The sequence below is a fragment of the Echeneis naucrates genome, chromosome 8 (assembly GCF_900963305.1).
Source record: "Echeneis naucrates chromosome 8, fEcheNa1.1, whole genome shotgun sequence".
Classification (NCBI taxonomy): Eukaryota; Metazoa; Chordata; class Actinopteri; order Carangiformes; family Echeneidae; genus Echeneis; species Echeneis naucrates.
In genome coordinates this window covers 7,393,855-7,415,545 of record NC_042518.1, presented here as the reverse complement: position 1 = coordinate 7,415,545, position 21,691 = coordinate 7,393,855, and the positions used below count along the sequence as shown (strand labels likewise).

Genomic DNA, 21,691 nt, shown 5'->3' with positions numbered 1-21,691 from the left:
AACAGCGAGATGGTTACATCCCATAACCTCTCCCCACTCCAGAGCCCTCTTTCAAGAGTCTTTCACTAGGGCCAGAAGCCAAGGACACCACTGCTCTCTGACCAATGAGAAACCTGGGGTCAACTCCTAAGGGACAGCAGTGGAGACCTGGTGTATGGGGACCTCCCATGAACCATACAGGGGGTTGGCAAGGCAGGACGTGATAGCCCAAGTGGCCTCTAGTACTGGCAGGGGGTCCACACCATCGCCATGGTGATGGCTTCCACCCTGGTGTGTTTACTGTCAGAGTTCAGCCTGGGCCGTCCAAAGTTAACAAAGGCTGACATTGTCTGAGCAGCTCTCAGTATATTATCCAGATGACCTGTGTGCCTACAGAGAGACTCAGACTGTGTAGCTGAGTTTTTATGAGATAAGAATTCGGCTTTGTGGAGACATTAGTGTCTCACATCTGGCATGGCTCCAGATTTCAGGTATACTGTACATCAGCACTTCCCAAACTTTTTAGACAGACATGATCACACAGCCCCCTCACTGATATTAATGTAGCAACCATTTATCTATTTTATACTGCTATTTCAACTTCAGCTCGTTTTCAAGAACTTTCAATCACATCGCTCAATCATTGTGGTTTTTTACTTTTTATTGAAGTGGTAATTTATATGTTTCCAAATTACTTGAGCTGTTTCATAATCTCTCCACATACCACCAAGCAGATACAGAAGTCCCTACCTGGGAGACGGCTGACCCTGACTGGGAATCAATGCTGCTGATCTCATGCTGGGACAGTAAATTTGATGTGGACACATCAGGGGCGTTTTTTGGACAGGATGTGAAGATGATAAAGTGGCCTTTGAAGGATCAGTAATCCCTTAGTCATCATGCTCTCTTCAAGAGCAATTTCTTTTATTAAACTCAATGGGAAGCGAGTCATGAGGGGAGAAAGTTTCACAGCACCTTCAGCAAACAGGAGGATCAAAGGGTTCGCCATCTTTGTGTTGCACTTCTTGACATCATGTCCACTGAGACAACAAGGACACACAGACATCCACTGTCTCTGTCAAGAATATAGCCAGTCATCTTGTACAAAGAGTCCCCTGTGGTGGCTCACTCCAACACTGAAGACCTATCCAAAACACTCTGGACTCTGTTCTACAAACATGAGCGACATCAGTGACTGCAGTCAGACCAGTACAGATGTAGAAATGTAGTGTAAAGTCCACCAGCCTCTGTGTCCCTCTATGACCGGTGAATGGAGCGTCTGAGCTGTCTGTGGGCTTTTCACTCCTTTATATGTGATGTCATGTTGGAAGTAAAGGAGTCTTCGCAGAGCAGCTGCCGCTTATATAGTATGATAACATCCTTCATGGAGTTTTTGTCCTCAGTGAGCTTGTTTTGTTACTAGTTGCCACTGGTAGGAGCTGTGGAGTGATAACACCACTATGATTTGGTTTCCTGTTGCAGCTGTATCTGAAGGGTGGACATGGTGACAATCTATCTATCAGCAGCACGTTTTCCCACACTTGATGTAGAAAACGTTGCATCCTGCACAAATTTCCTTTCAGTCAGACTTTGAATTCTGCAGCAGGGACACCGATCTGAGGCTTTGCCCCTTTCATGAGAGTGCATTTAGGAGATTTAAAGCATACTTTTCGTTTTTTGTGTGTGTGTGTGTGTGTTGTTTTTTTTTTATTTTTCTCCGTGTAATGTGACCACAAAAATAAAATAAATAAAGTGAAAATGAGAACATCTCTGCTATTTGATACACGTCGCTGCATGCATTGTGCATCCCGTGGACTCCAGCGGGTTAATCTCAGAAACTATGCGGGTCTTGAAAAAAAGGAAAGGATCCCTGCGTCTTTAAAGTTTATGTAGCAACAGAGGGATTGGAGCGATAATGCTATTAGGGCGGCAGATCAGTTACTTCTGACGCCTCGGGGAGTTGGCTCAAGATTGCCTGTCTTTGATAAGGTCCTCTCCGCGTAGCTGCAACTTCTGCAGCTGAGAAAGAGATTTGGTTAAAACCCAGTTACAAAAAGGTTTTTAAAAAAAATTGGCAGGAATACAAATATACTTAATCTGGAGTATCGTATGTGGGAATCTCCGCAGTCTTTTATTATTATTATTATTATTTATTTTATTTTTTTTTTTGGGAGGCCGTTAGTTTTGTTTTATGCAGCTGTCAGGACCCGGCAGTCGGTCCCACACTTTGAAGTGCGCCGCTCCAGCCTCCCGGTTCAGTTGGTGTTGGAGTCGCCTGCAGGAGAGACCCGCCGAGCGGCATGGCAGCCTGAGAGCGGAGGGAGGAGACAGGGAGGAGGCAGGGCTCCGTGAACCGACTCCAACCTGAAACGGACTGTATGTGGACGCGCCGCGGAGACGAGAAGTGTGGATTATATGCGCTTTTGTTTGTGGATAAAGGCCAAGAAAAGAAGCAGCAGCTGAGTTAGCGGAGGACGCGGGTCGATGGTAAGTTCCTGCCTGCCTCCTCAGACTGGCCCCCATCGGAGCTCTTTGATGTGCTGCCATGATGCCTTTGAAGTTTAATGTTCTGGAGAAAACGGAGCGCTTTGCTGCGTTCAAAGCCCCCAAAACGCCTCCCATCCATTCTGTATCATTTACTTTTCCTTTTCCGCGTTGTTTAGTTTCAGAGTGAAAGTAGAAGTTTTTGTGAGAAAGTGTTGGTTTTCTTTATTTTCTTTTTTTTCCCCCTTCTTGGCGAATTCCTCCCCCACAACATCTGAGACTTTTGGTGTGTTCATGGAATTGGACCTTTTCATGGGCTGCGCGTTGTTGCCTTTTTCTGGAGCAGACTACACGGTTGTGTGACAGCGTTAACTTCAGTGTGTTTGCACTATTCACGGTGTCATGCGGTGTGATTTGGAGTAGTTCGTTTGTGGAGAGGTCTGGTTGGCGCTACGGGAAGACTTTAAGCTGTTTGCTTTCCATAATCACTAAGTTTAACAATGAGCCGAAGTGATGTCTGCCTGGCTGTGTGTTAGATTTTAAGGCTGCCGAAGCGGCGGACAAATTGAGAAAAACTGCTCACAGCCAGATCACTGCATGTTTTAAATAGACTGCTTGGGCATGAAGAAACCTCACGAGTAGTTCACCAACTGCACACATACAGCGGCAGCAGCCGGTCGGTCTGCGATCACTATCTTGATCACGTTTTGGGTTTTTTTTTTTTTTTTTCTCCCCCCAGTCTCTGAGAGTTTGCATCACACCGGTGTCCCACAGGGTAGGCTCGGTCCGGTGATGAGTCGCCTGAGACGGGATGTAGAGAAGCAGGAGTTTGTCGAATCCGAGCTCGAAGCCTGGCATCAGCCGCGATGGATCCGGAAGCGTCAGGAAAGGAGAGCCGCGTCCGTGCGTAATGCTCTGGCATCCTGAAGGGTGCACGGCCCCGTTTGGCACAGGGCTCACATGCGATCACCACTTCTGCTGCCATCGAAAATGAAGTGTCAAAATCAGCCGAGGCGTCATTTTAGGTGGTTTTTGCTGTGTGCATTTGCGAAATAACTGAAATTGTGGTGAATTTGCGTCCCAGCCAACAGCGCGTCGGTAGAAATCACATTCCAGGTTGAGATGTGAAGGACTGCTGTTTATATAATGCTGCAGCAGCGCTTTCTCCCTTTTTTCCCTCCTCCTGTGAACTAGGCTGTCTTTTTCTGCAAAAGTCAGTGAAGGACTGAGAAGACTCTCACTGCGCCTCTCCCCGCTTTGAAGCTGGGGCGGATCTGGTTTTGATTAGATCAATACTTTGTGTTTCAGAGAGAAGACGGGCAGCCGGAGAGAATCTCCCCCGCTGACAGCAGAGAGTGAGGAGATCACAGGAGAAGCTCAGAGGAGGCGAACAGCACACCGGCTCTCTCCTGCCGCCTTCAGAGCCATGAGCCGGGCGCTTATGGACCACATCGTCAGTAGTTTCCGAGAAGATGCTCCTCGACCCCCGGTGCCCGGGGAGGAGGGCGAGGCGCCCTGCTACCCCGGAAAACTCGCAGTGATGAAACCATCGGAACCCCCCAAACCGGTTCCGATCGGCTCTGCTGGTTCCTCGGCCAGGAGGAATGAGGATGGTCTCGGGGAGCCGGAGGGGAGCGCCTCCCCGGATTCCCCGCTCTCCCGGTGGACCAAGTCTTTGCACTCCCTCCTGGGGGACCAGGACGGGGCTCTTCTCTTTAGGACATTCCTGGAGCGGGAGAAGTGTGTCGACACTTTAGACTTTTGGTTCGCCTGCAATGGCTTCAGGCAAATGGACCTCAAGGATACCAAAACGCAGAGAGTCGCCAAAGCAATTTACAAGCGTTACATTGAAAACAACAGCATTGTTGCCAAACAGCTCAAGCCCGCCACTAAAACCTTCATACGGGATAATATCAAGAAGCAGCACATAGACTCTGCCATGTTCGACCAGGCACAGACCGAGATTCAGACCATCATGGAGGAGAACGCGTACCAGATGTTTCTTACCTCTGACATTTACCTGGAGTACGTGAGGAGTGGGGGAGAAAACCCCAGTCATGTCAACCCCAACGGGCTGGGCGACCTGAAGGTGGTCTGTGGATACCTGCCCACCCTCAACGAAGAGGAGGAGTGGACCTGTGATTTCAAAGCCAAAGCCCTGGTGGGACTGTCAGCTAAGGGAAGCAGAGCCTCGGTGTCTGTGAGGGCAGTGGAGCTGATGGATGGGGCATACAGGTATGTCTGCACCACATTTAGACGTGTAGTCTGCACATTCAGCTTTATTAAAGATCCTTGAGCATAAAAGTGCAGGACATGTTTTCATCCACTTAACTCTGGGGTTTCTGATAAGTTTGTAGAAAACTTCCCGTCTCTGGCCCCTCTCACCGTCTCCAGCAGCAGCAGCAGCAGCCCTCTGCTGGCGCTGGCCTGGATTTCCGGGGCTTTGAAATAGTTCCGCAGAATGAGGGATCATCTTCCACGGGAAAAGTTCACAGCGCGCCGGCTGGCTCTGGCCCCAGCCAGCAAATAATAGATGATGACATTGCTATGCTATGCCTTCTTCCTGTACCACTTCACCGTCCTCCAGCCAGAGACGCGCATCTATAGCAGATCTAGATGGCGTTTGGGGACAGATTCTCTATAGCTACCCATCTCTGGCAAAGTTCACATTCATAAAGCCTCAATCATAGATTCGTAGTCATCACTAGTACCCAATCAACATTATGATACAGGAGGCATTTCAGGGACTATACACTGTCGCTAATGTAGCACTAGCGGCACTAAGATCTTAACTTTTGTAATGTGCCTGACAGCTCCCTTCTCTGGACAACATGGTTTTTGGGTTTGCATGTTGGAAGAGGTGATGGTGGATCCTAGACGTTGTTTTTCTGCGAACCTTGGTCAAACTGACAGAATAGCCTCCTATTTGGAGCCTCCCACTGTCACCCTATAGATTTAAAACATGTGGAACTCATTTCTCCCTGTTCCGCTTCCCTCTCCTCACCTCTTCTCATCTTGGGTTCACTTTTAGAGAGGAGAAAAAAAAACTGAATGGCAGCAGCTACAGTACAAAATCAACCCCCACCCCCTTCCCACTTTTCTTGTTTACTTCAGTTCTCTGATTCCCTCCTTCCCCACTTTTATCTGTCTTCCTTTTGAAAACTTGGGGATGGGACTACGAGGCATGCTTTTGGAGCAAAAGTGAGGGGAAAGAGCAGAAAGGAAAGACGGTGGGGGGGTTCATCTCATGAAAGAAGGTAGGGAGGAGAAAGTAGAAATGGGGAGGGGGAAGAGGCAGAGAGGGAAGAATGCAAGGCCAGCTGTGTTAAATACCTGACTCTTTGCAAGACCCTCTGAAGCTCAGCCTGGAGCTGGGGGCCTACTGATTTAGTCATGCTGGGTCTCTCCCTCGCGATGAAATCCCCCTCCCCATTTTCCTCTCCCCTTTCTTTCCTTCTCTGACACACTCTCATGCTTCCGCTCTATACTTCTTTTTTCTCCTTTGCTCTCTCCCCCCTTTTCTCCCACTCCTGTACCATGGCAAGAATGCGTGCACAGCAGGAGATGGATGCTGAGGAAAGACTGAGTGTGAATGAGACCAATGGAAAGAGGGAAATTCTGGGCTATTTAAAAAGGCACAAATGGGACTTGAGAAGAAAACCAACGTTTTCCCAGCGCAGATGAACCTGTATTTTAGAGGGGAAGTTTGCTGACCCCAGAACTACTCGTATTCATTCATTACAGGGCTTCAGTTGTTCCTGTTAACAGACAAGGTCACACACACTCATGCACACTGCCTCATTCAATCACAAGTTAGTCTCACTGCTCAACTTGTCTTCTTCTTAGCTCATTAGTGAAAAACATACAACTCACTCCTTCGGATGAACAAACAAAATGCCACTCACCTGTTTGATGCTTTTTCATGAGTATCTATCTGTGCTTGTGTAACTTCTCCAGATCATACAAGAGAGGAGACTCACTCAACCCCTGCCATATGGGCTCTTTTGCCCCTGTCAGCAGCACCAATGACAGCGAGGTGTCCAGTGACGCTTTGACAGACGACACCATGTCCGTAACTGACAGCAGTGTGTAAGTAGATGTTAATTAAAGGTGTAAGAGAAAAACAAACAAAAACAAAGACACTTAGATTTAGCTTTTTGTCGGGAGCCCTACGAATAATTATTTTTTGCCATATTGGGGCTTTTTTTTTTTTTTTAAATACTTTACTCCAAATGCAATGTATCTACCAATTTGTAGAAGATACGTTGGCATTTGAACCAAACTCTATGGACCAATGTGGCATAGGCAAGAACCCACAGATTTTTTTGTGCTGTTCCTGATTATTTGTTATGAATCAGAAATTTTGTCTGTCAAGTCTGCTGTGTGTTGTTCAATAATATCCTTGGCCTCATAATTTCTCTTTGATTATTTGATTAATAGTTTAGTCTGTAGAATGTCCGAAAATTGCCAGTCACGTGGCACAATCACACGTTCCTCATGTGACAAAGCACTATGAATCCATTGTGGTGCACAGCTCAAGGCCAGGAATACTAGTCAGCTGGCTTTGAACAAAAAGCAGATAAATCTGAGGAACAAGTTCTTCTTTATCTCATGGAAGCTGTCAAGGCCTTATGGATGATGTCAATGAAACAGCAAGCTAAAGATGACCAGATACTTAAAAGCAGAGAGCATGGTGTTGAGTGCAAATGGTGGCCTGGGCTCCATCTGACTGTGTCAGCTATAAAGAGTTTTACAACAGGGAGCCCTCTGCTCTGGCATATCTCTAGACAACTGAGCTTCAAAGCGGCCAAGGCCAATATAGACCTATTCTGCTGTACTTTGACCCAGTGCAATGACAAAGTCCTGGCCACAGCAGCACAACTATACACCCACCCCATTTCCTGCCTGGCCTTGATCAGAATATCTGCCTCTGCCTTTAGGTCAGTTAAATGGCCCCATAAACATTTGAATCTCATTTACAGATATAAACACACTCAGATAACGAAAAGAATAGAAAAGGGAAAAACTACGGGGGAGGAGGCAGTTAGGTGGGAAGAGAAAGACAGTGGTGATGGTGGGGGGGTTTGCTTATATCTTATTTATGGATTTGCTTGGACGCTGGGGAATGCAGCTGCGCAGACTTCAAACATTACCTTATCTTACAAACCAGCCTTTTGATGTGTGGAGATCAGAGGCTGGCTGCGGCAGCGCTTGCCAAATGAAGATTGGAGGGGGTGGGGGAGTGGGGGGGTTGCTTATGCGCATGACTGTGGCATTTCAAAGCAAAAGTGGAAAAGTGCTCCTCAGTTAGGCTAGGTCACCAGGAAACTGCTGTTTAGCATGGGAGAAAAGACAGTGTTTTACACTGTCAAGTGCTTCAGTTTGAAGCTTGGGCTTTGTTGTTTGTTGTTTGATTTCATTTTTTAGATAGTCAGCCATTCAGTCATTCAGCTTTAGCCAGGTTAGCTGCACCCTTGGGTCCTATCGTGCAGTAATTCTTTGAATAGGTATAATGGGGTAGCTAATGCTAACAGTGTCCTCAGTCAGCCTAAAAGTCGATAGGGGAATGCTAATTCTGACACTAGAGCACTCTGATTGAATTATGTGTGTGTGTGTGTGTGTGTGTGTGGTTGAAAGGAACTGGACAGCAGGGTGCCTAGTGCTGTGCTGAGGCCAGAGCTGAAAATGACTGTCATTTCTAGGGCAAACAAAACCTCCAACCACCTCACTTAGAAACATGTAACCTGATATGCTCTGACACACATACAAGGCAGGAAATGCAGGCATGATTTAACTAAGTATTTTCTTTGTTCTCAGATTAAGCCTGAAAGATGAAAAACAACTTGGACAAGAGAATTAATAAATTAGCCTTCTTCTTGTTTGAAGCGTGTTTGATCCTTCATATTGGCTAACAAGCTTCATCCTGAATGGCCATTTGGTCTTTAATGATGTCTTTGATTGGGTAATTGACCTTTGTGAACTGTCTGTACACCCCCAGAGATGGCATCCCTCCGTACAAACCTGGCTCCAAGAAACAACTACAGAGAGAGATGCAACGCAACATGAGGATGAACAGCCAAGTGTCTCTGCCTGCTTTCCCTGTAAGTACACAAACACACACACACATAACCACACATGCTCAGAAGTCTTTTTGAGCCTGGGTCCCATAGTCTAATTTCCATACCACCCTCTGTTCCGGCTCTCTCTTGGTTCTATGAATAGTTCCACACAAACTGTATTCGGCATTTTCAATTCAATAACACCAGCAAAGATCTGAAGAGTAACGTCAAAGACCCAGCACTGCCACACACACACACACACACAAGTAAGTGCACATGCACACATACAGACACAAGCCCCCTCGCTACCTTTGGTGTCACCTACTCTCCCATTAGGGTTCCTTGAAGTCTGCGGGAAATGGGGAGGTCTCTAAGCTGTTTATCGCCAGAGCGCTCGGAACACACCAGGGTTTTTCTCCCCCACTGAAGCTGTAAATATGGAGAATAGAGAGAGATGAGGAAGATCTCTGCTGCTTTATCCCGAGGGCTCTGAAATCAGCCAAGTTCCCCAACAAAAACACAAAGATACTCAGACACATTCACACGCACATATGCGCACACGCAGTGCTTTGATCCAAGGATGAATGGAGCAAACGCACAGGGAAGTGACAACTTCCAACAGAGCTGGCCCCCTTTTCCTGCTCTGAATACCCCCCCACACACACACGCACACACACACAAACACTGTCTCTCTCCCTCTCCCTCTCTCACTCTCTCTCTCTCAGCCCAACTCCTCCCACAAAAGTGAGGTTTCTAAGGGAAGAGTTTGGGCTTGTCATATGAGGTCAGAGGGGAGTTGGTAGCTTAAGGCTTAATAGACACTAATGTCAGGCTGAGTGAAGGGTAGGAGGTCTTAACAGAGACATCCTGCACAGATTGTTCAAATAAACCTGATGCCATCCCCTTGTTTTTCAGCATTAAACAGGCGCAGCAAGTGCTGCTTGTGTTAGGAAAAGATTCATAGATTGGTTTTCTCCACTTTTTTCCCCACTGTCCTCTTTTTGTTTCATTTTTGCTTTATTTATTATTTTTTGTGTTTCCTGTCTGTTTTTTTTTTTTTTTTTTTTTGGCGATGGTTGCCATTCCCATGGTGCACCAGCCTCAGGCTCCATCAGACAGCTTCTCTTTTTCTCAGTCTTTTCTCCCCTTCATCCTCACTACAAAGGGATGGGAGAAACAAAAAAAGAAAGAAAAATCAAGAAAGCCCTTGTGGAAAAATGCAAATAATTTAAGATGTCAGCGTGCGCGCACACACGCATATACTCTCATACTGTCACTATACTGTACCTCAAAGGTGCCCAGTGTGTGGCAAGGGAGGGAATAAATTACCTCAACCTTTCTGATCTCACATCCTTTCTGGCACCTTTATCTCTTTCCTCCAATCCTTCCCTCTCTTCGTTTTCTCTTTCTCTCCCCTCCTGTGAGCTCAAATCTCTGCATCTCAACTTCTCCCATTTTTTTTTTTTTTTTAATCCCTCATCCTCTCCTCCCTGTAGTTCTCTTCCACCCCCTGTTGATATGTGGCTTTTATTCCTAGATGTAAAGCCATTGGTTCCCATCTATCTATCCCTCCATCCCTCCCTCTGCAACCTTATTCTCCCCCCACCGAGTGTTTGATATTTGACGAGAAAGTCTTTGAAGTGAGCTGACTTTAAAGAGGCCTGCTGGCGATGACAGGGGGAACCAGCCATGGCTGAGCCCAGCGTGACCATACACCAGGCCTTCCACCCCTTTACACAACCCTATAACCCTGGGTGCCTATGATAGTGCCCTGATCAGTACCACATATAGTGGGTCGGAGGCACTGGTGGAGGACAATTCATAAAAAGTCCAAGGAGTCTTTGTTGAAGTTTGGAGGACTAAAGCTGCATTGTGGCGGGACAACAGGGATTACACAACAGCTAACGTTTTTTTTCCCCCCTCCCCAAAGCGTACTCGTTGTCCTCCAAAAGAGATGGTCCCGCTGGAGCCGGCAGAATTTGCAGCTCAACTCATTTCCCGCCTGGAGAGCCTGAAGAGGGAGCAGGACACCATTAATTCTCTGGAGGAGAGGTTGCAGCAGATTCAGGAGGTGTGTGTGTGTGTGTGTGTGTGTGAGAGACTGACTCTTATTGGAAAACACAACTGTTGTTTTTCATTTGTTTCTTTTTCATCAGTCATTAACTTTGTATGTCCTCTTTGTTTTTACCAGGAGGACGAAAGAGAAGACACAGATATCATGGGAAGTGCTCCCCAGCTGTCTCCCCACCCCTTGACCCTCCTCTCTGGCTCCTCTGAGGAGGACCCGCAGGCCATCCTGGATGAACACCTCTCACGTGTCCTGAAGACCCCCGGCTGCCAGTCCCCTGCTGTCATCCGGCATTCACCTCGCTCTAGCTCCCCAGAGCACAGGCCTTTCACCCGGACAGGCTTTGGAATCAAGAACCTGGTGAGGGCCGGGCCCTCTGCTTCCTCTGTCTCTAGTCCTGAACAAGGCGCCTTCACTCTGGCCTTGGGGTCTAGCAGGACTCTTGTAAGCAGACAGAGCACCAAACACATCCACCATCATTACATCCACCATCATGCCAGTCTCAAGACGAAAGAGCAGATTGAAAGGGAGGCAGCCCTCAGGGTGCATAGCCTGTGCTCCAGTAGTGGGGAGTGTCAGCCCTGCCAGCCCTACCAACGCAGCCGCAGCCTTGGTAGAGAGACATGTGCAGCTATTTCGACAGACAACAGTTTGGGGTCAGTTTAAAGCACCTAATGTGTCTTTTGTTTGTTTTGTTGTTTTTTTTTCCCCCCTGTTTCCAGAGTTGATTTAAAAAAAAAAAAAAAAAAAGCTAATTCTTTCACTCTCTTCCTGTCAGGCGTTCCAGCTCTCTGTCCAGGCGTGTGTGTCGTTCAGGGGCTGAAGATGGAGTCGCAGAAAGGTGTATGGAGGACTGCGGACCATTACAGCTGCCCAGTGACACAACAGACCCCACCCAAAATGTGCTGCAGTGGATCCTGGAAAGTAAACAACGGGGCAGGCACAAGTCTCACAGGTGCGTAGTGGCTATGACTTGATGGCATAGGTGTTATTGAAATCTTAAATCTGCCACGCTATGGCCCGCTATAACATATGGTTGATGCCTGTGTCCTTTTGGCCTTGCAGTACTCAGAGCACCAAGAAGTCTTTTGGAGGCTCCTCCACCCAGACGCACACATGGGGTGGTGGAGGAAGCTGTGGCCATTTACGTAACCATCAGCCAGCCCAGCCATTCATCCAAGACCCTGCTATGCCTCCCCTGCCCCCTCCCAATACTTTGGCTCAGCTGGAAGAGGCCTGTCGTAGGTTGGAGGAGGTCTCCACCAAAACTGCCAGGCAGAGGTACATAGGATATAGTTGTTGAATATTGCTGTTGACTCTGAACTGTTTTTATGCTTGCTAATTATTTCTATTAGTCCCACATTTGATGTCTCACAAAGTGACCAAAGGAAATATCAGTAATGGAGCATTAACGTTTCTGTTTCATCTCTTCCAAGGCATGCTGTGTCCAATCTCCAGCGAGAAAAGAGCCATCTAGTGCCTGTCCAGGGTGGGGGGTCCGTCCCTCTGTCTCTAGCCAATCCCAGCCCTGCTGGCCTCCTTACCAACAGCCCCAGTCTCCAATCAGAAGAGTATGATGCCTCTAGCGTCCTGCCTTCCCTCTCCTCTCCTCCTCTCTGCTCTTCTTCCTCATCCTCTCAGCCATAGCCTCCACCTTGCAGTGTACTTCTACCCTTTTAACTCTTCCTTCTTGTCATCTGCACCGCTCACTACTCACGTACAGAGACAGGCAAATAGTCACATGCACACCCACATACAAGTGCAGAAGAGAAGGTTTTAAACTCTGTACACGCAGTCCTTCTGTGTTTGCATGAATCTTGTGTGTGAAGCCACTGCACCACCTCATTTAGACATCCCTTTCATATTATATATATGTGTCACTTTTACCGGCTGTCATTCATTGAACTGGCAGTCAGCTGGGGCGAGCAGAGCCTAGCAAAGAGAGAGCTCCTCTGAAGTGGAGCTTCAGACAAGCTTTGGACATAGCTGAAGGGGAATTGTTAATTCTGTACCCCTTCACCATGAACACACAACACACAGGCACACACTTGCTCATGGCACTGGGTCACTCACTCACCAGTGTTATTGCTGTTACTGTGCTTCTAGTCTAATACAGCCCACTGCATTCTGTATCTGCAAGCTGTCCCTTAGAGGCTTCGTTCTGTTTCTGATTTGTCTTTTTATTGTTATCCTGTTAAGTATGTTGACAGTGTCCACTCTCTCTCACAAACCCTGTCTGTCCCTCATTGTCCGTTTTCAGGATGAAGGAGTGTAAGAAGGGTTTTGGAAACCATGGGGTGTGCAGCGGCGAGACAGTGGTTACGTATTTCTTCTGTGGTGAGGAGATCCCATACCGAAGGACCATGAAAAGCCACAGTCTGACCTTGGGCCACTTCAAGGAGCAGCTCCGTAAGAAGGGGAACTACAGGTGTGTAGAGGGAACTTTGAAGTCTTACAAGAGCAATTCAGTGCATCAGTGATGGCTTGTGTACATTACATAACACAGTAACATTTTAAGACATTTATTTAAAAAAAGAATAAAAACCTACCTTAAATACTTCATGCTGAACTGTCTGGGGAAAAATTTAGATAGTATGTTAGTGTGACCTTGAAGACCTTAAATATTATATTTTATTGTCTGCATGTAGAGTTGTTATGGGTATTTATTTCAGTGTGTGTGTGCAGACAGTGTCAGGCCTCTGGTTTTTGTGTGTTGAGCGGGATTCAACAAAAAGGAAAGGACAAGAGGGCGGGAGGAGGGTGGTGTGGGGTTAGTGGGAGAGTTTGAACTGCAGCGATTTGGGTCCCATCTGGTATTGATTTCCATGCTAAGGCACACTTAATACACATGGCTTTGAAGCCCTGGCCCCTTTCATTTCAACCAACAAAGACTCACACAAATGGCCAGCGTGCAAATTCTTCGCTGATGCTATCAAGGGCTCTTCTTTTTTCTTTTTTTTTTCCCTGCTGTGTGTGTGTGCGTGTTTTTGTACACATTTGCATGCCTGAATGTGCTCGTGCTTTACACACAATGTTTACACACGTTGTAATCATTTTATGGATATTTTTGAAAGGCAGATTATTAAATGCCAGATCCACTTGCTTGCTGTACTGCAGGGCCCTGAATAAGGCCGCACCCCTTCAATGTGTGTTTGCAGAGAGAGATTTTACTTTGATTGCATCTTTCCAGTGGGCATTAAGGGGAAAAGAACACTTATCCTGCAGAACATGGCAGTCTAAACAATAAGCATGACTTGAGTATTGTGTTAATAATTATAGGTATCAAACTATGATTTCTATGGTAGCAGGAAAAAAAGCAAAGCAACCTCAAGAAAATTCTTCCTGTCCAGATGTGTGCAGTTTTTGGATCAGTAAATGTGACAAGCACTTAGATGTGCAATTTCTTCACATCTGTCTGCTGTCCCCCCCCCCCCCATCCTTTTCTTTTCTTTCTGGCTCGATGTCTCAGTTCCTGTGTCATACCATCCACATTTTTTTGGAAAGAGAGCTGCACAGCGCTTTAATAGCAGCCAGAGAATATGTGGAGTTGGGTCATTTCAACATGGCAGCAGTTCAACAAAGAACAGTACTGCTGGGTCCTGCCAGATGATATTGGTGCCAGATGTCAGTGCAAACGGAGAGAGAAGGGGAGAAGGGGGGGAAAAAACAGATCTAGCCACATAAAACATGTTCCAATGGAAATTCAGGCTCTCTCTGTCTGTCTCTCTCAGCAAAAAAGATCATGAGTCTTTGAAGAATCCACCCCCCCAAAAAAAAAATACGATGGCTCAACTTTTTCTTTTTTTTTTTTTCTTCCTCCTCCAGATAGGAAAGAAGGATAGAATTATCAGGCATGTATTTAGCTCTTTCATGTTATCTTATTTATCTATTAAGTGTTATTTACTCTAATTACTTTCCTCACAGAGACTTCTTGAATTCTATTTAGTTGAAGCCTTCCTCTGATTCGCATGGTGCTGCTTTTTATCTGTGACCACCCTGGCACTGACTGGAGTGCAAAAAGTCACAGCCACATTTTGCAGTGACGGTTTAGCTCTTGTTTTATAAGAAATGCATGTTGAACTTTGTCAGCCTTCCGTCTCATTAAAGACAAAATACTCACAAACATTCCAGTCACCCCACACATGGAGCAAATTGAGACATTTTCCATTACATAGTTAATGAGTGAATTCTGAACCCCCCCCCCGCTGATTTAGCTTCCTCTAAAATAAGGATTGTAGGTGGTGGGGGCGGGGGGGTTGCATCATTAATGGCCAAGTGAAGTCATGGCTCAGGAGAAGCCCTTGGTTTCTTTTCTCTTTCTTCACACACACACAGAAAGTGTTGACACTCTGCTGCCCCTTCCTACAGCACTCACCGAGGGCTCGTGCTATCAACAGGGTGAAGGAGGAACATGGTGTTCTCCTTCCTTTGTCTCCTCTTCCCCTACGTTCCCTCTGTCCTTTTTTTTTTTTTTTTTTGTCCCTGTAATAAAGAAATGTGGATGAGGGACAAGTAAAAGTGCGTGCATGAGTGGGTGTGTAGGAGTCAGGGGGTAATGACAGGCAGACTTGCAGGCACCCAAAATTTCAGCCTTTGTCAAAGGACCCCTTCATTTGCAACAGGGCCTAATTGGCCCGGTCAGCTGGGGCAAAACTCACAACAATATGATGTAGGGAAAAGGGAAAGGGAGCAGTAAAAGAGAGGAAGAGTGGAGGGAGGGATGAAGACAGTGAGAGGTCGCCTGAGTATAGTTTGAGTCATGCTTGTGTGTGGAAAAGTCTGGTCTTTAGTGTTAACGCTCATGTCTCTCTGTTGCAGGTACTATTTCAAGAAAGCCAGTGATGAGTTTGAGTGCGGTGCTGTGTTTGAGGAAGTGTCAGATGATGGCTCCTTGCTGCCCACATACGATGGCAAGATCCTGGGCAAGGTGGAGAGGATGGAGTGAGACCATGCCCCCCATGATTTGGAATAAACTCTGACAATGGATATATTCCTTCATATGCTCTCACAAGACACAAACACACAAAGCGTGTGTCTTTTAAGCTAAGACTGTAGGACTGGAGATGTTGCTAGAGTGATGTTTTCAAGATCTGGGCAAACAAACTGGGTGAAACATGGAGGAGGAGAGGGCAGAAGAAGCAGGAGAAGTGAGCACTAATGCAGGACTATCATGCGAACAGCCCGGCTTGAAGTGAGGAAAATATTGGACTGTATGGCTGGACTGAAACATCCTGATGTTTCCAGAAGAGAAAACTCTAGAAACTCTAGGTGAATGACCATTTGTCAAAGAAATGGGCAGTGGGTTTAAATTGCAGACTGACACCCTACCTGACCCGACCTGTTCTGCCCATGGGCTAGGACATCCCTAATATGTATATGCAGATATACATGTACATTGCATTGTATTGTGATGCTTGTATTGTTGTAAAGATTTCTATTGCTATTTATTGGAGATATCCCCGCCCCACCCTTATTATTCCTCCATGGACAAGCTGCTTGGAGTTGGAGAAACTTCTTCAATTTCCACAACCGTGACTTTTTTTTTTTTTTTTAACCTACCTTTTTGAGAATCCGTTCTCAAGTAAAGGAAATGGTTCATTCATCTTGGCCCCTTATATTGAACTGTAAACTTCCAAAATACCTCTTCAAAAACTCCACTCCTGCTCCTGGAGGCTGGGTGGGACATCTCAGATCTGTTGACTGGAGACCTGACTGCTGAAGCTTTGAGAATGGTTCCCTGTCACTTAAAGTTTGATAATATATTTACTACTACAGTGCTATTTGTGGCTGTGTCCCCCACCCACTCTGAAGGGCCCTGAGTGTATTATGAAAATGTTATTAATGTTTGATTCCTGACTCTGGGTCTCAGCCCAGCTAGCCTTGATCTGTCGCGTCTTAGTGCCTTTGTTCCAGTGGCGCAGGCATCGCACAAATAGCCTACGTATTTACGAAGAGGAAACTGTCCTCAACAGCTCCTCGAGTCCCCAAAATGTGTTTACACCAATAGTACTATTTACCAACAAAAAGCTCTATGATGTGCTCCCCAACGTGCTTACTTATGTGTATGTGTGACTGAGATGCTTTTGATTTGCTTTTGATTTTCACTTGGTGCGTATTTGAAGCCTGCACTATGAGCTGCAGATGATACGGATAATGGCGATATACATACACTATGTCCGTAGTGTTTTAACTGAGTACAGAAGCTGTGCCTACATGGATTCTTGCCGTGTTTTACCCAGTTTTCAGGGTCCTATTACTCCCTTGGTTTTTCAAGGGGCCTTATGTTGAAAAGATATTTTTATGCCTTTTAGTATCCGTTTCATCATCTTTATGTTTTATAATATTTTTCATGGCTTCCTTGGCTCCACTTGTAAACTGTAAATTATGCGTTCTATAGAGCTCGGTTGAAAAGATGCCACGGTACTTTAATTATTGTAATTATGAAGAGATGTAGCCTTTATTAAAATGTTCTATTTTTCAAATTAGCAAATGGCTTTTCCATGTTTTTGTGTGTGGCTTGCTATTGGGTGTTCTATGGGTTTTCTGAGCTCTAATTGATGCTGTGGTGTGTGTGTGTGTGTGTGTGTAACAAACTTCACTGAACACACCCAGCTGTGGAGAGCGCAACACAGTGGATCCAGTGGGAAATCTCTGCCAGATTTGCATCCATTATCAACTCTTAATTTCCAACTGGGAGTAAATTAAAACATGCAGCATTAATTTGGCCACTGGAGCCTCTGTGTTTTAGCGTGAGGAGAAGAGAGGGAGAGTATCTGAGCCTGTGTTAATGAGACATCGGGCCAATACGTGCCATACATACATTTCACCCTGCTGTTTACTCTGTAAACCGTTTGGCCTCCTGTGGCAATTTATGATCTTGTGTTAGTGAGATGCCTTTTGGTCAGACCCAGTTAAGTCTCAGTGAATTAATTTCAACAAACTGCTTCATAAATGAGAGTACAGCTATGGACCATCAATGAGTCTCAGGAATAAAGTTCAGTTTTGTCTTTAACTTTTTTGACAAGTTTTCCAAGCCTGTCTAAAAAACAAAAGTCAAATGTTTGTTTAAATGGGGTTTGGTGTAATTATTCCCTCCATTCACACTGGCCATTAAAGGAACTCCACCCTAATGTGCATTCAGTGTAATTGAGGCAAGAAACGCACAGGCCTCCTTCTGTGTGAATAATAGATGAATTCAAAAAACCAAATGGGCTTCTTCCAAAGTTACTGATCAGAAGCAACTACCAAAACACGCAGCTCTTTCTCGATGAGTGGTTTTTGGGAGCTCGGTATGAGTTGCTGATCATTTATTATTGTCAGAAAATCAAGCATCTAACCTTTCACTTTATATTCACAACAAATTCACAGAGAGGCCCAAAATTAGCAGCTTTGTAATCTTTCTCAAAACTGTTTTTGAACTGTTCCGCCCTGATTGCTGTTTGTGCAAAATCCTCAGTAATTTCTTGAAGCACATGGACCCAGTACTTTCTAGTAAATGTTACACAAACAGGAATAAACAGTGCAATTGTTGGAGACTATTTTCAGCTGCAGATCAACACATTTGGTGTCCAAGTGAGTAGCAATACTATGGCTCATTGTGCTTTTGAAAATGATAGAGGAACAATATATATCATGCTTTGGCTCCACAGACGAGACTGGCTCCCTTTTTGTTGGGTCTTTTCAAGGCTTTGTTAACAGGAGCAAACAATAGAATAGAGCAGCTATATGTCACACAGCATCTGCTCAGAGCTGCACTTAAGTAAGATGTTAAGAAAGCTGTCCAGGGTCATTGCTACCTTACATAATTTCATTTAAATATGTAATAGCTTCACACACATACACACTGATATCGTTCCACACATTTTTCACACTATACCACAATGCCACCCACTCTTCTTTTAAGTTTCATTGGCCAAGAGTGTTTCTAATGCGGTCTTTCATATTGAAAGGGCATCATGATATTGTTAAAATACCATTTTCAGTCCTTTCATCAGCAAAGGTCAGTGCATACACTTGAAGGCCATCCTTTGGGCTCTCAACAACCAAGAGGCTCCCACTCAAGCGGCGCTCCACTGTCAGAGAGCCTTGTGAACCGATCTTTGTATAGAAAGCTATTTTAGATGGGGTCATCTTTTTGAAGCGTGCACTGGGTTTCAGTGGACTTTAGCCTGCTATTCAAACATGTAGGTGCTTTTTAAAAGTAGGTGGGTGTGAAGAATTAAGGGTGTTTGAAGGTTTGTGGAAAATGCTCTGACAGGAGTTTATTTGTGCAGATTAGTATGATTTTAGTGTTTTGGGTTCAAAGCATAGATGGGGTTTTTTTTTAGCTTCCCTGTTCATCAAGAACATCACTGACTCTACTAATGTTGAGCAGAATCAGGATATGTTATTTCTAAGATGGGAACCAAATAAGTCTGACTAACAGCTGCTTAAAGTTGTTTCCACAGCTTTGAATAGCATTTCACAGTCTGTGTCCTCAGTTTGCCCAGTTCTCACAAACACCTGTTATCATATGACTCAAGTGAAATACTTAAGATGGAGCTGTTTTTGGATCCATCAGCCATTAAGTGCAGTGTACTCAGCACAGTATTTCATATTGTGCAGAAAATGTCCTCTAACCAACCACCACTCCTGTACAAAAGATGAAAATAACCAACATGCTCCAGACTAGAAAAGTAATTCGTTTGAGGTACATTTGTAAAACACAAGCTTTTTTAAATAATGCACAACACGATCCCTCCAGATCTGTATGCACTTGACTGTATTCTCAACAAATGATCATGTAATCAGATTACTGAATGACTCACACCTCATCCCTCTCATGTCTGCATTACTGCCTGCTATTGTTTCCCGCAGTGATATCCCAAGTCTGCTACCTGTCCCACCCACATGAAGCAAGATCAAAGGCTCAGACTGTGAACAACGGCACACAGGAACCTAAGCAGGAAGTGGAACCAGGATCACACAGATGTGCTTTGATTGGTGGAGGCAAGTCTTTGACGTCTGTGTGCAGTCATTTTCCAAAATGGGTTGTTGTGCTACAAAAGACACTGACCATGACCCCCTTCAGAGAAAATCTATTACAAAGCAATGCCGAAGTCTTTTTTCTGGAGGTACAAAGAGTGAAATATTGATGAGGATTTTATCACAAAAATCATGGTTAGATGAATGAAAACATCAAATTGGTGAGAGTAGACTCTCAAACACATCAGAGGGTGTCTGAGGAGGCCCAGGGGGAAAAACACGGCTCACTGTTATCATCACCGCTAACCTCAGCCTTATTTAAATACTCTCAAATCATTCCATCATAGATGGATATGAGAGGGTGAGACCCCCAATTTTGGGTCTTGAACCCGTTCATTTGGAACCTGGATCAGCCATGCGAATTGTTCCACACAGGCATCGACCCAGACAGCCATGGGACTGTGGTCAACCAGGGGGCCTCGTCTGGATCCAGGCCAGGCGCCACTGCGGTAGCTGATCCTCTTACCATGTGACCGGTCACGTGACTTCATACTGCCTGATACACCGCTTTAACCAATTGCAAGCTCCCATGCCTTTGGTCTCTACCAATGTCAAATTTGCTGACATGTTTAGATTAGAGCTGCTTGGCCAAAAAGAACCAGAACCTACCCATCAAAAGGAATTGAGCAGGAATATTGCTGAAGCCTGTTTGATGGACTCCAAAGTTTTCTGAAAGAGTGGAACATAAGAATCATAGATTTTCATTATAGAGTGTTAATACAGAAGTATCTTGAGAGAAGATATGCCTGGAATAATATGCAAGAACGTGCCTGGTAACTTAACGACAAACATATGTGACCAAAACATTTAAAGGCTGATACAAATCTTAGTAGGTTTTTGTTTCCAACAGTAGTACTGAGAAAAAAGGCATTATATTTCCATCCCTAATCACATGGCAAGAATCTGAAGTGATTATATAGCTTACAAATGCTTTGGGAAATGAAGAAGACAGGGATTTGACTTTGAGCGCCAGAAACCCAATCTGACAGCAGTACAGAGCGGCAGTATCGGATGCTGTGCTGCTAAAAGGGCAGCGAGGACGTGAGGTATGATGGCTGGCTGGGCCGCACCAGGGCATTCAGCGTGCATCCTCCCTGCAGCTGAAGGAAAAGCATCTTTTGTAGAGAAAGAGAGTAAGCACCATTGTCCTCCTTTGGTGTTTATGTTTGTCTTAAATTTCACCCAGTGCAGAGCGCAGCCCCACCAGGCCACAGGATAGGCATTGTTCTGGGCCCGTGTAGGAACGGGAGCCTGCAGTCACCTTCTTTCTGACTGTCGCTATTGTCCCACCACCAACCCCCCACACATCTTTGTTTTTGCTCGCCGCCACAGACAGCTCAGATTGTTGCTTGATGTTGCTTCCTCTTGTCCCATTGTTTTCACGTCTCCTCTCATGTTTGACTCTTCTCCTCCGCGTAGGTCGATGTGTGTGACGGTTGGCTGACTGGTTGGTGGGGGTGGGGTGGGGGGGGGGGGGCGTTAGGGTACAGAGAGTGCATGTGAAGTTTTTATGGCTAACCACATGTGTTTTTGAATCTTTGAGCTTCCACGTTTTTTCCCAGGGTGAGGGGTTGGGGAGAATCTGTAGAATGAGGATGGGGCGGAGAGAAGGAAGTTAAGAGAGAGAATTAAAGAACCAGGACTCGGACATGTGGTTCTTGTTTGTGGCTCTCAGAGATGGCGGCTCTGGCTTCTTTTCTTTCCAACCTGCATCAACAATCTAAACATCCGTCTGATTATTAAACAACATGGATGCTCTCATGCCCCCTCAATGTGAACCAGAATCAGACAAACACAACAGGATCACAACAAATCACCGCACTGTTTTGGCGTGCACGTCTTGTCGACATGCTGATCTCTTCAACTGCTCACATCTGGTGTGAACTGTTGAAGAGATGTTGTATGGATGCTCTCCGTCATCTGTGAGTTGCGCACATGCACTGGGTTGACTGTGAAACTGAATTACCTTTTTAAGGAGAAATAAGGTCGTCTGAACTGAACTGATCTGGAATCAGCGTCACGTTTCTCTTTATCTGGGAAGTTGCGATTTTTCCGAAATGAACCAGAGAGTGAACAA

General features: G+C 45.6%; 1 protein-coding gene across 1 annotated transcript; it reads left to right on the top strand.

Moving 5' to 3' along the window:
* The first annotated feature begins 2,257 nt into the window (after positions 1 to 2,257).
* axin2 (axin 2 (conductin, axil)) lies at positions 2,258 to 17,097 on the top strand. The gene is made up of 11 exons (XM_029509188.1): positions 2,258 to 2,466; positions 3,772 to 4,698; positions 6,421 to 6,552; positions 8,462 to 8,564; positions 10,453 to 10,593; positions 10,714 to 11,246; positions 11,369 to 11,545; positions 11,656 to 11,871; positions 12,027 to 12,161; positions 12,851 to 13,018; positions 15,409 to 17,097. Exons 2-11 carry the CDS (start codon positions 3,890 to 3,892, stop codon positions 15,533 to 15,535), a joined length of 2,541 nt encoding a protein of 846 aa, XP_029365048.1. The 5' UTR covers positions 2,258 to 2,466; positions 3,772 to 3,889; the 3' UTR covers positions 15,536 to 17,097.
* The last annotated feature ends 4,594 nt before the right edge of the window (positions 17,098 to 21,691 follow it).

Excerpts from the sequence above, each read along its gene's own strand:
- axin2 (XM_029509188.1), top strand. The coding sequence starts at position 3,890 with ATGAGCCGGGCGCTTATGGACCACATCGTCAGTAGTTTCCGAGAAGAT. Across the intron at positions 10,594-10,713 it reads GGTTGCAGCAGATTCAGGAG|GAGGACGAAAGAGAAGACAC; the intron begins GTGTGTGTGTGT and ends TGTTTTTACCAG. Across the intron at positions 11,546-11,655 it reads GGCAGGCACAAGTCTCACAG|TACTCAGAGCACCAAGAAGT; the intron begins GTGCGTAGTGGC and ends TTGGCCTTGCAG.